Source organism: Oxyura jamaicensis, chromosome 2 (genome assembly GCF_011077185.1).
Source record: "Oxyura jamaicensis isolate SHBP4307 breed ruddy duck chromosome 2, BPBGC_Ojam_1.0, whole genome shotgun sequence".
NCBI classification, from domain to species: Eukaryota; Metazoa; Chordata; class Aves; order Anseriformes; family Anatidae; genus Oxyura; species Oxyura jamaicensis.
The window spans coordinates 17,631,918-17,646,203 of NC_048894.1; the positions used below are offsets into that span (position 1 = coordinate 17,631,918).

Sequence of the window (14,286 nt, forward strand, 5' to 3'; positions counted from 1 at the left end):
GCAGAATTACCACACATTCTTTTGGGGTGGGGAATAATCATGAAATTTAATTTATGAACTAAACTGAATTATGAAATGAACTGAATACCTTCATTTAGTATTACCTAAATGAAATTAGGTATGCATTTTAAAGAAAAAAATAATTCATTAAAAATACACTACCAAAAAGACCACGTTCTACATTTGGCTTGTTTCACAGAATTGCAATTTTGAACAGTAAGAAGACCATCCAGAAATGTCAACTTCAGATTTTCTTGGCTCTCAACTTTGGATGACTTCAAATGGCTTTAAAAGAAGAATGATCATTCTCCCCATAGCAAAATAATAACCCTATTACATTCCAAACACAAAAGCTGACCTCCATTTATCTGTAGTTTCCAAACTACATGGAAGAAATAGTTCACACAAAAGCTGACCTCTGTTTATCTGAGTTTTCATACTACATGGAAGAAACAGTTCAAGTATTAATCAAAGTAATATCACTTTCCAATACGTCTAAAAGTAATGCAGTATTCTCTTTCCTAATCTACTTTTTCCCCAATGAGTCATACTCCAGTTAAACCTGCTGTTAGGCTAATCTGCTAGGCTACTATACATCCATGCTAAAACTGTGTCAGCTACATGCACAGCATGAGATCTGAAACTGCATTTGGAATGCCAAGACAATATTCATGCACAACTTTTAAGCACAAAACTTCTTCTGAAGAAAAATCAGAAAAATGCAAACTAAGCATGTCTGAAATACAAAAATCATCTTCATTATAAATATACCCCATTAATGTTGCAATACATATTTTAATTATGCAAATTGTGATCTCTTTATCCACAGTACTAAGGGAACCCTTGAAGTCATTATTATATTAACCGTGTGCAGAACAGTTGCTAATTTTCCACCATCTGCTAGCAGCAATGAGAATGCATTACCTTCTTTCCATGTCTTCCACTGAAGCCTGCTTTACCAATAGCAAACTTGGAATCTTCCTATGTATTGCTCAGCCAGAGACTTCAATGGAGATTTTTAGATACCATTAGTGAACTGCCTAAGAAACTGAAAATGGATAGTGCCAATACTTTTTTGATATCCCCTTTCTCCCAGTGACAGTAATAGGTGAACTGGGGGAGTCACAGGATCTCTTGTAGTTAGAAATAGTCTTAAATTCCAAAGAACAAGATTTAACCTCTTTTTTTTTTTTTTTTTTTCCCTTACAATTTCTCTGCCCCTTTTTCAATGACCTTTCATGATAAGTAACTTCAACACGTGGTAACTTTATGAATTTCCATATGATGCATGGGCAGGCATGGTCTTCATCAAGGAACAGCTGAAAATCTAAGTGGTAGAGTGCAATTTATGTTTTTTTTCTGGCCATTTCCAAGGCAACAGCTGCTCATCCTGAGATACTTCTAGTCTGTGACAGCAGGCTTCAGCAGTCCCAGAGAAGTATAAGCTACTTCTGCTCTTGTTCAAGACTCTCAGCCTACAAGGTCAACCCTCAAAAACACAGCTGAAGAGGAATTTTCCATCAGCATTACACTCTCTTCTTTTTAGCTAAAAGAATCACTTGCCCCATGACTTAGATCTTACGATCTTGCCCCAAGTCTTACGAGGAGCGGCTGAGGGAGCTGGGCTTGTTCAGCCTGGAGAAAAGGAGGCTCAGGGGTGACCTTATCGCTCTCTACAGGTACCTTAAAGGAGGCTGTAGCGAGGTGGGGGTTGGTCTGTTCTCCCACGTGCCTGGTGACAGGACGAGGGGGAATGGGCTTAAGTTGCGCCAGGGGAGTTTTAGGTTGGATGTTAGGAAGAACTTCTTTACCGAAAGGGTTGTTAGACATTGGAACGGGCTGCCCAGGGAGGTGGTGGAGTCACCATCCCTGGAGGTCTTTAAAAGACGTTTAGATGTAGAGCTTAGGGATATGGTTTAGTGGGGACTGTTAGTGTTAGGTCAGAGGTTGGACGTGATGATCTTGAGGTCTCTTCTAACCTAGAAATTCTGTGATTCTGTGATTAGATGTTTCAAAACTTTTGGGATAAGAACGGTTCTTTCCTCACACGTGATTGATTCTCCACATATCATCAACCTGTCTAGCTTGCTGATAGTTGTGACCTCTAGGATCTTCTTTCAAAAACATATAAGCATGAAAGTCTCTGACTTACAAGCTCTCAGACTCACGGGGAGGGCAGGGGATTTAAGAAATACATCAAATCTTTGAAAATGAAACTGGTCTTTGTCAGAACAAAATTAAACACTAATAATAATATGGCTAAGTTTATTTTCTCCCATTTTGGAACAGCACATTTTTTGACATTTAAGAATTTCCAAAGGAATGGGAAATCTGTCTTAGACTAACTGTATTTAATACATGAAAAACCCTGCACAGCATCCTGATTTCAAGAAATGAAGTTGAATTGAGATGGACTATTCAAAGAAGCAAGTATTTGTCAGCATAAGCAGATTTTATACACTCAGCTCCCTATGAAATTGGTCACACATTGTAAGATGCAGATGAATATATGAATTTTTATTACAGATGAGGTATTGTATACATGCAAGTAACTTCAGGCAAATGACTTTTTAAACTGATGAAACAAGGTCAGACACTGAAAGATATTTAGTACAAGCTGCAGATAGAGTGGTCACAAGACTTTCAGAAGTTATCTAGCATTTAATTCATTTGGATTTATGTCATAGAAGTTTCTAATAATTTTATGAAGTGCTTATCTGCATCTTTAGTGGCTAAATTGTCTTTTGAAAACTGCCTCTTTAACATAAAGAATCAACTGCAAGCAACCAGAAATCTGAGAAACATATACAAAGGACTTCTAAAAGGTGAGAACAAAAACATTTCCTTCATGGAAACCTAATGAGCAGCTGTGAATATAATTAAGAATATTTATAAAAAGGGGATTTGCTTCACACCTTATCTGTCTCCAACTCTCTTTATTTAATATTATATAGCTTTCATCCTTTAAAGTGCTGCAGGACATTTATTTTTATGCAAATGTGTATTTTTCTATCAAGTCTCTATCCTATACTGAAAACATAACAGTTACACTTGAAAAAAGTTCAGCAATTTATTATTTGTTTCAACACAGCAGAGGGAAACTTGGAGCATAATTGTTGCGATTCTCAGGTGCAACATCCTTCCCCAAAGGTTTTCCTCCAGGACAGTTAAGCAGCTAATTCCCACAGATGTTCAGGTAGTTAAATTGCCTTCAGTCAACCTTCTTCTCTCACAGAGGAAAATACAAATTTTGTAATGTATCTAGAAGTTTAATGAATTCAGGGACTGAAACTGTAGTGTTGATCCCCTTGGGTACATCTCATTATCTGTAGTCAAAAAGAATGATTTTGTTTATCTCTGCTGATCTAAGTTATCACACTGGATAGAAGCGAGGGGAGAGGATGCTTCCCTGGTAACAGTATTCCAAACTTCTAGCTTGGACAATTTAAAACATCTATATGCTAGCTCCTTGATAAGCAATTTATCTCCAGAAGCATACTATAAACTCACTTACTGTGTTTTGATCATTAACTCCTCAATTGGGATTAAGGTGTTTTGGAGACATGAGAATAATACTGGGGTGAGTTCTATACGGATTAAGCAATATTACAGCAGAACTTTGAGCGAAAGAGCTTTTCCATAGACTTTCTGTATTACATCAAGCAACTCAGTCTCTCAGGGTTTCGTATCCTCAGTCTGTAGCTGGAAATTATAGTAATTTAACTCCTTGTATAGTGTTGTGAAGGTCATCTACTGCAAACTGTGCAGTGTTCAGAAAACATGGTCACAGTATACATGAATGCCTAGGACACAACAACCATAAGGCAATGTGTATAAATTGTGTCACAAAATAAAGCTTCTAAAAAGTCAGTACTGCTGTGCAAGAAAGGACTCACAATGGTGGTACATTTCATAACTGAAGTTCAGTGAGTAGAAAAAGAACAAAGAAAAGTCATTCTCAAAGTTGACTTAGTTCTTTGAAAGTTAACTGTTTTTTTTTTTTTTTCCACTTGTGGCTCTGAGAAGCTCCTAATAGTACTTCAGAATGAAAAAGTGACACAGCAACGCAAGTTCAATATGACCACTCAACACATACAGATGGAGAACATCCTTTTTGGTATTGTGCTCCATAAAGCTTCACAGGTCAGTTTTTCAGATATGGGTTTTATGCACCTGTTTAAATACAAGCCAGCATAAAGAGTATCAAGGGAGGAGAGCAAAGGGTTCTTCAGGATTGTCTAATCATCAACCAACATGTAGGAGAACATTGCAGCCAGAATTATCTTGGGAAGGACTCACTTCCTCTGTCAAGTCTTTCCTGGTTAAAGGAGCCCTTCATCCACTGTTTTCATTTCCCTCTACATAATGGAAAAGCTGCAGGCATGCTAGAAAGGGCTATGTGATTATTTGTGTTGTTGTTTTGTGTTTCTTTGTCTGTTTGGCCCTATGTAATAATTGGTTTAACTTAAAACAAAAAATGTTGTTTCCACTAAGTATATACTGGGAGACACAGAAAGAGATTGTGTCCATGCATCTATATCATTATGCAGTCTGTAGATTCACATGCTTATTTAGGTTAAAAAAAAAAAAAAAAAAAAAGCAGCAATGAGTTTCAGTCCCTGATCTAATAAACACTTATATGCAACAGTCTGTAGCTGTGTCAACGTGAGAGATTTTGATCAAATCACATTCCTGGCTAAAAAATACTCTTGAAATCTGATTAATGTGGTTTTAAATCCTCTTAAGTAGAAGAGGCAAATCTCCCAAATCCCACCTGAATACCTTAAACATGAGCCTGAAGGGTGAATGGTCTTCCCTGATGGTTTTGCGAAGACTGCATAAGTTTTTCCCATTTGAAAATACTCATTATTGGCTTGAGATTGGCTTTAAGAAAAAAAAAAAAAAAAAGGCTAGAGAAAGTTTCTATTTATTCCTATAATTAGGGTGCCGTTCCTATACTCCTTTAGAAGGACTACTGGCCCTTATTCAACCCACATAAATGTGTGCGCACGTTTGCATGTTTATTGCACACATTCTCATCTATGCTTTGGCATCACAATTTTTTTCCCACAAGATTTTAAAATTGTTTTTTAATTACAGCCTTAGCAGTAGATTGCAGTAACTGACAAACAAAGAATTGTGGTCCTCACCCCTAAAGATTGTATATTTTGACATCTGCGTAAGTGATTTAATTTTCAAAAGCATTGATCCTCCACAGCTCTAATTGCCTTCAGCACCCTAAAATATAGCATTTGTGACACATTAAAAACCTGTGGGCAAAAATATTGATTTTGCCTCACATTAAACTTCCAGACAATCAGAAAATACCAGTAACTATAAGGCAAATAATTTATGAGATCTGGAGGCTTTGCAACTAAAAATAAAAATTTTATCTGAGTAATAAAAAAATTGAACATACATACATTTTCAGAATTAGTAACCCTAATAGTTTTGGAGTTTTTGTGCATGAAGTAGGAGGGTTGTACAAATACAATCTACTGGCAGGAAGACACTAGACTAATGGGAGTTAAAATCCCATGATTAGTTTAAACAATTATGTATCAATTAAATAAATCTCACTAACAAGATAGGAGGGTAAAGGAAAACGAAGATTTTCCATCTTCTGAATGGAATCATGTTATTTACAGTGGGCTGCTGTGCTATGAAGTAGTGACCTATAAATTAAATTTAATCATTAGAAGACAGTGTGCTACCATAGAATAACAGTTCATAATAAGAAGCACTGAAAAATTTAATAATGCCCTTAAATAAAACAACAGTCAAACTTTTAAGGCAAACCACTGTGTTATGTCTGCGAAATAGCTGGTAGCATCATTTACCTGTGTCACTGCTTCTTGCCTTCTGGTGGTGAAACCAGATGACAGCATTCAAGAATCATTTAAGGTCTAACAGACTTGAGCAGAGCCTTTTAAATAATGTCTTAGGTTCAGACTTGCCAAACACTAATCCATTACTCTTCACAGAATTTGGAAAGTGGGAATTACCTACATAATGTATCTCCTTCTGCTGCATTTAGGTGGTATCCCTTGTTTCATTTCAAATCAAACAAATTAAGTATACATGACCGAGATAGAACTGTCCCATTCTTCACAATTTCTGTTAAGTTCTAAGTCCTCTCAGATACAAAATAAGGCTTTTGGCTGTCACTTTCTAACCTCACTGAATCAGCACACAGTCCTTGAAGATCTGAACACCAACCTTATTATGAACGCTATTAACTTTTGTCACTTTACTTACTATGCCTGCCCTGAAGCACTTGGCACTTACTAACAACATATTATAACTTACTCTTCAGCCATGCTTTTACATGGCATTAGTAAAATGGCTGGAAAAAACAAAGTTCTAAAAGCACTGTCTGAGAATAATTTATTGCTATCCAGTCAAAAAGTGACTCTTGTTACCCAAGTGATTTTTAATGAAGAATTCAAAATCTTAATAAAAAGTTATAATAACTCGTCTTTTCTGATTTGCTTTCTCTATTTTATTTTCCATGTTTCAAATGTACAGCATTGGTTGTATACATAAATAATGTAACATACCAAAATCCACAAGCTTGACTCCTCCTTCAGTGGTCAAAAGGATATTATTTCCTTTAATATCACGGTGGATAGTTTTGTTTTCATGCAAATGCTGAAGTCCCTGGAAGATGAGATGTAAACATGAACTTTTCACTAACAGCTCTGATCTCTATATTACATTTACAGAAACAAAAAGTAGCAGATAATTATGAGAAAAAATATACATATATATAATCCAAAACCAGAGATGTCATTCTTACGGGAAAAACTCTTGGCACACCATGAGTAATAGATATTTTTAATTGCTTAACTTCATGTCAAATAGAAATTTTAAGATGATAACAAAAAAAAAGCACTATAAACATATGCTACGTATAACACCTTTAGAGTATAAACTCAAAGAAAACAGCTAAAGCCTATCAATAATTCCAATGCAGGAAGTCAAATTTTGTTGAAAGACAATGAGAAAGAAAGATACTTGATCAGCTGATTTTTTTTTCCTTGTGGAGGTGTTTGAATTCACTAGAACCAATGATCATTTTACTATTAAAAAATACCTTGGAGCCAGACATAAATTGAACAGTATTCTGGGTATATTTCTGCTATTTCTCAAAATAAAAGCAATTTTCATGCAGAACTATAGTTATTTAGAAATTAAATCAGTAAGAAATCAATTTCCACTCCCTCAAAAATGAAACAAACTGATGAATTTACCTTAACTTACCTTGCCTGAATTACTTAGAATCATAGAATAGTATGGACTGGAAGAGACCTTAAAGCCCATCCAGTCCCAACCCCCTGCCATGTGCCGGGGCACCTCCCACCAGACCAGGGTGCCCAAAGCCCCATCCAGCCTGGCCTTGAACACCTCCAGGGATGGGGCATCCACAGCTTCTCTGGACAGCCTGTGCCAGAGCCTCACCACCCTCAGAGTAAAGAATCTGTTCCTAACATCCAACCTAAACCTACCCTTATTTTTAGTTTAAAACCATTACTTCTTGTCCTATCACTACACTCCCTTACAAAGAGCCCCTTCCCAGGTTTCCTGTAGACCCCCTTGAGGTGCTGGAAGGCCGCTATAAGGTCTTCCTGGAGCCTTCTCCAGGCTGAACAGCCCCAGCCTGTCTACACAGGAGAGGTGCTTCAACCCTCTGATCATCTTTGTGGCCTAATTTAATTCTCGCAGGGCTTTAGCTTTGTTAACCTGATCCCTAGCTGCTCTGATGATTTCTCTGTATCCCTCCCAGGTGATTTGTTCATCCATGCAGGCCTCCTGGTGTTTTTTACCCATCTTCTTCTTTGTTGGGATGCATTGCTCCTGAGCTCAGAGGAGGTGATCCTTGAATATTAATCAGCATTCTTGGGCCCCTCTTCCCTCCAAGGCTCTGTCCCATGGTACTCTACCAAGCAGATCCCTGAAGAGGCCAAAGTCTGCTCTCCCAAAGTCCAGGGCAGTGAGCTTGCTGTGCTCCCTCCTCACTACTCTCAGGATCCTAAACTGCACCATTTCATAGTCACTGGAGCAAATTCTGCCCTTGAATTACACATTCCCCCCCAGCCCCTCCTTGTTGGTGAGAATGAGGTCCAGTACAGCACCTCTCCTTGTTGGCTCCTCTATCACTTGGAAAAAGAAGTTATCATTGATGCATTCCAGGAACCTCCTGGATTGCCTATGTCCTGCAACAGATATTGGGTTGAAGTCCCCAGTGATAACCAGGGCTTGTGAAGGTGACACTACTTCTGTCTGTCTACAGAGGGCATTACACATTACCTTGATTTCACTAAACACTGCCATAAAGGCTGTGTTAATGGGGACACGACCTTCATTCAAAGAAAAAAAATATTTACTAAATAATGACTGTCCTTTCACTGAGAGCTTATCTTACCATCAGAGCTTCACGTAAAATGTAAGCAATTATAAGTTCATTCATCCTTTCACCTCTCTTCAGAAACCCTTTCACAAGATCAGTCACAGATCCACCATTGCACAGCTGCAAAATAAAATTGGAATATAAAAAGGAATTAAGAAATGTTGGAGCAGCCACCTGGTTTTATTTTACAGTAGTTTTTATATTTGTGATTGAATGAACTCCTTATTAAACTGGCAAACCACAAATTTGTTCTTGCTTCTACGGTTTATACAAACAACAAAAAACAGCAACTTATGCCAACTTTTTTCACCACTTTCTGCATTTAATTCTTCTTGCCCAAATGCAAGTACAGCAGTCTACTTCTTTGTTTTCCTATATAAGCAATTGCCTTTCACCGAAATGGAAGTAGCTTATACAGCAATAAATTTGCTGTGAAAGCATGTTCTGTGGGGCACGCTAATTGCTTCTTATATTCATCATGTGCAACACACCAGCAATGCGGATTATTACAGCATCAATTCTCAGGTACAAAAGCTACATACAATGTAAAATGGATTTCAGGCATCAGAAGGCAGGTGGCTGAGAAACTCTCCCAACAGGAAAATCTTCTGCAAAGGACATTATACACAATGGGATTCATGGATGGCGATGAAAGCACAGTGGAAAGAAAAGTCTTGTTTATCACCAAAACAAGGTGGGTTGTGGATGTAAGATAAATCATAGCTCTTGTAGCATCAGCTCTCTCAGCTCCTCGTTCCAGATGCAGAGAGCCACAAGCTACTCTTTCTCCTGCCTCGATTCCAGACAGACTCCAGCAAGATCTGTCTCTTTGCTTCTGTATACACAAGAAGCACAGGTTTGACCTTGTGCTCTAAAGATTGCCAGCAGTTTAGCTTAGAACTGCAACATTTCATATGTTTATTCTTTTACCACTTAAAATTTTCAGCAGGAAGAAGCAACAATCTAAGTCTGTAGCAGCTCTGTACCTGCAAAGGTGAAATCAGTACTTAAGGTCTTAAACTATCCCTAATGATACCTATTCTTCATCACCTAACAATACTCATTGATTAGAGAGCCACTGCTTCTTTAAAGGAGGAGCTGCTTCTATTAAACAGTGAAATAATCTGTAAGTTTTACACTGTACCATCTAGTAGCTTTTTATATCAAAATAAATACCCACATAAGACGTTTTTACCAAAGTAGCACAAAATTGCAAATCCTTCTGACTGCAAGTAGGGTAGCTTATTCATGATGGCATAATTGATCAATAAAATCTTTCAATGGTAGAACTCCAGACACTGGATGCTTTTATATTTCTTTTTTAAAATCTGTTCTTCTGTACCTCCACATTTTTTTTCCATGCAGCATCTACAAAAAAGACTTGCACCTCACAGCAAAAAACCACTTAACATCCCTTTGTATCCAAACAAAAGAATAATTTTCTGACTACTGTAGGAACCCTGGGTTGCATTGAACTTGCACTGTGTGAACACATACACAAATATCATTCAATACATAAGTGCTGTGGCAAGATGTTTCCCCCCGTCAGGTCAATGAAGGCTCTGGTCTGATAGATGCTGAGCTGTATGGCAGCAGTCTTGGTCCTTGCTTAATCTCACCCCCTAACTTCAGTGGGACAATATGTATGCTTAGAGAAGGGAAAAACTCATGTGCGTAAATGATGAGATTAAGTGCTTTGTGGGATCAGGGTCAGATTCCCAAGCAGGATTGAATTTACTGTCTTTAGGCATGCTGGTCTTCTCCATTGCCTTTTTCTACTTACTTTTTCTGCAATGCCAGTCACCTTCCAGAATCTCAGCTGTTTTAACTTTGCCACATCACTGACACGTTTAATCACACCTAATGGATGATAAGTCCAGTTCAATTAATGCACTTGCATTTCAGGGCACTGGCACTGTCTGACAACTGACAAAACAGCTGTGAAATAAATCACATAAACACAATAATATTCTGTAAACTACTTTTCTTCATTATCTAACATTAAATTTTTCCTTCTTATAGATAGGTCTTCTATTTTGGCTTTCTGCTCAAGGTAAAAAGAACTAACACAGTAAAGGATATATTCTTCCTGTAGGTGGGAGAAGGAAGAAACAATACTTCAGAAATTACCTTCTTCAATACGTAGGTAGTAAAGACAACACTGAATTTAATTGCCTGGGACAACAGTGTTTATTTTTACTTTAACATGTTGCTTTAACTAACTTTTCTACCACTCTTGTAAAATATAAGCACCTGTTATAACTATCTGCATTATTAGATAGAAATTATATAAAATACCAGGTGAAGTAAGGTACTAAAACTGGTAATTTCAGATCAAACCAAAACTGAACCTGGGTATGTAAAAGCTCAGCTGAGCAGTTCTTGAGCAGAAAAACAAAAGTTACCCACATCACAGGGGGCGATCACATCTACAGTGACTCCCAAGGCAGAACAGCAGTTAGGCAGAGGTCAGCTGAGGCTGTCATAGACAGAGGCTCTTGCATGCACAGGGCAAATTTTCTTTTGCTCCCTCTGTCTCAAAAAGCTGTACTTCTACTTATACCAGATGATTTGTACTTTTCTGACCACCACCATAGGAGGATGTGGGGAAATAAAGCGAGGTAATAGAATGGAAGCAGCTAAATGAAGGAAAAGGGATTATGAGAATACAAACCACAATTAGAAAAGCAGATTATGGCAGACACTGTATCTGTGTGCTCTGAGATGCGTGGGGTGGGGAGGGGAGGAACGATGACGACAAAGATGACACAGGTTAGCATTAACCTTGTTCTATTTTTCTGGAGGCCACACAAATCCTTGTGGGTAAAACATTGCCTCTGGTCTCATTTCTTATTTCTACAATTTATTTTTGCAGGTGAAGATGCCAAGTGTCCCTATAACTGAAGTTCTAACAGTGACTCTTTTTCCTAAGACTATAAAAATACATGTGTTTTCAATACAAGCTTATCATAAAAATAGCAAAAGTCCCTCTCATTATAAGCCAGGTTTTGTTCTTCCCTCTCAAAAGCAGAGGCTACAGAAAACTACCATATTTCTGCCTAATGCACCTCTGGACCATGCCTGCAGGAGCTCCTTTTTTGTTGTTTTGTTTTGATTTTTTTTTTCTTTACCAAAACTGACAGCTGCAAGTGGGAATTTGAGTAGGCAATGTTGACCAAATTCTGGACAACGTCATGAAAACTTAAATATTTTAAAATCACATTTTCTTAAATCATGCAGTCCTTAAATGAGATTATTGGATAAATATTACTTCATAGTACTGCCAGACTGGAAGTTTCCTGAGGTGCTGATAAATATTACAGCTTGTAATTATGATCTCTGCAGCTTCTTAGTAGCATGCTGTCCACAGTAAAACCTGTGCAACCTCCTACCGAAGTTACTGTGTTTGAGCATAGCTAACTGCAGTGCTTGTACAACAAGAAATTATGAAGGCAACAAAAATACATTTTTAAAGATCTTTTTCTTTCAAGTGAAACATCTAGAGAATAGTGGCAGCTATTATTTTGAATAGTAGAATAGTGGTGGCAGCTATTATTTTGTTGCAAACCGGCGCATTGTGCTAATTTGAAGGGGTAAACTGACATATTTGGGTTATGTAAAAGAGGGTGCAGAAGACAGAGACAGATGATTCCCAGAGGTAGTCAGCAAAAGGATGAGAGGCAACAGTCACCAGCTGCAAGATGGTAGATTCCTACTGGACACCAAAAAAGCATTTTCCCACTGGGAGTCCTTACGATCTGGAAGGCATCACCCAGCAAGGATACATTATCTTTGAAGATTCCAGAAACACAGATGGAAGAGACCTGGTGCAAAATTTTAACATTGAAGTTAATCATCTTTGAGCAGGGGGGTGGACCTAATAACTTCGAAGGTGCTTTCCAAGCTGTATTTTTCTATAACTAATAATAATTGGATTTTAAAGTATTCAGTCCCTAGTCTGGACATCCAGACAGACAGGGAAAAAGGACCGAGGAATTCTTGCATACTCAGAATAACTTGACAGAAGACTTGATCCATCTGAAAATCCGCTTATGACTTCTACAGTGGTGACAAAAAGCTCCTCCCTTATGATTTTCTGGCACTCAGAAGGCAGACTCATACCAGGATGACACAGTCCTCCACCCACCCATCTGCCACAACCTTGTGCTGCTGTAATTGAGCTATTAGAATGCAAAGCTCTCTTCTACAATAGATTTATAAAATAGCACGATTCTAACATGAAATGTCAGTTAAAATTGTCACCACATCACAGTCGTGCAGTTGTTCTTTTCTCTGAGTAGGTCTTACTCACCCTTCACCTGACCCAGCTGATACATTTCTCTGTGCTCAGCTCTTCTGGCTTCTGAAGCCCACTGAACAACAATTCCAATTCAAGCATCAGCTTTGCTTTTAAGATAACTATTAGTTGCACTTTTGTTAGGACTATTACAGCCTTTAATCATCCAGCTGCTCCTAATTTATGCATCTGTGCTAAGCTGTCAGGTGAAATTTGCTTGCATCCTGCAGTTGTCAAGGCACTTTCATCTTATTTCAGCAGCTTGGATTCAAACAACTACAGTTAACAACTACTACAGTTACTACTTGCCCCATCCTCACAGGCTGCACAGACAGAATTCGCTGGGTAACACCTCACACATGCACAACTTAAGGCATACACAAGTGATAGTTATGCAAAAGTAGCATTGTCCCACCTTGCTTTAATGTCTTCACACACAAGAATCCTAAAACCATTTCAGGCACTATATTTTTTATCTCCTATTCTTAGATAGATCAATACATTTCAGCTGTTTCCCTGAGCAGGCAGCACAGCAGTGCTGCCAGCCCCTGAGCTGGCTGTACCTTCCTTTTGGTCCGGTTTTTTAAGAACAAAAGATCTGATTTGCTGCTGTTTTTTGTTACAAAACTACAGAAACGTGTATAAACAGGACTGAGAAATAATTTAACCCACTGTATTTTCATTGTGTAGAGATCTAGTACCTTCAGGTGGTCCTTGACAGACACTTGGCCTAACCTACTCCTAAAAATCTCCCAGCGAGGAAGATTCCCATTTAAGTAGCCCGTGGGTTTCACTTGCCCTGTAGTCAGAGCGTATTTCCTACTATCCAACCCAAATATTCCTTGCTGACAATAAAACTGCTTTGCTTTTACCCTTCCCTGTAGTTTTTGAAAATAAATGATTGTTATTCTCTATGTAACATCATCTCTGACTACTGTCACGACATGTTATTTTTCTCTTTTGTGGGATGAAAAAAAAGTTAGTTGCTATAACCTTTTGCAATAATATACTTTTTCTAAACGTAGACTGTGTGCAATTTGCCACTGATGTTTGTGAAATATTTTGCACAAGACTGAATATGGTATTCCTTTGGGAGCCTCAGCTGGGAAAAGCTGGACAGAGCAGAAACATCTGCACCTTGCAGATCCCGTATCTGCAGTCCCATCGCCTAGTCAGACATATCCCATTTCTTATTCCTATGAGCAGCAGTACTTTGCAAGTGTCTACTGCATTTATCCTGTGATTCCAAAAAGTTCCTCAGCATGTCACAACAGGGAATCTGACACTGGACTCCGTGCCTGTCATTCAGCCAGGTGTCCATTTCGGACTTTTTATGCAGACTTTGTTTCCTCACCTAAGTTATTAATGAACACAAACAGGCCAAAAGCAGATGCTCACTTGTGGTTCTCCTTGCCTAGAAGTGAACTACTTACCACTGTTCTTTGAGTAAAGTTTTATGAAAATGAGATTGTTTTATTGCTTATGTTTCTGCAACTTCCACATTTTCCTCACAAGAATGTCACATGGAAACACACTAAACCCTTACAAAAGGCATAATGTCATCTATTGCTTTCCCCTT

General features: G+C 38.1%; 1 protein-coding gene across 2 annotated transcripts in view; it reads right to left on the minus strand.

Annotated features, from left to right (window-relative positions):
- The window catches only part of MYO3A (myosin IIIA), a 113,989-nt gene that overhangs the window by 79,527 nt on the left and 20,176 nt on the right, over nucleotides 1–14,286 (minus strand). For both annotated transcript variants that reach the window (XM_035319448.1, XM_035319449.1), the window contains 2 exons: nucleotides 8,426–8,530; nucleotides 6,561–6,660 (listed from right to left, as the gene is read on the minus strand). In XM_035319448.1, coding sequence (XP_035175339.1) covers nucleotides 6,561–6,660; nucleotides 8,426–8,530 — 205 coding nt within the window. The remainder of the gene's footprint in view (nucleotides 1–6,560; nucleotides 6,661–8,425; nucleotides 8,531–14,286) is intronic.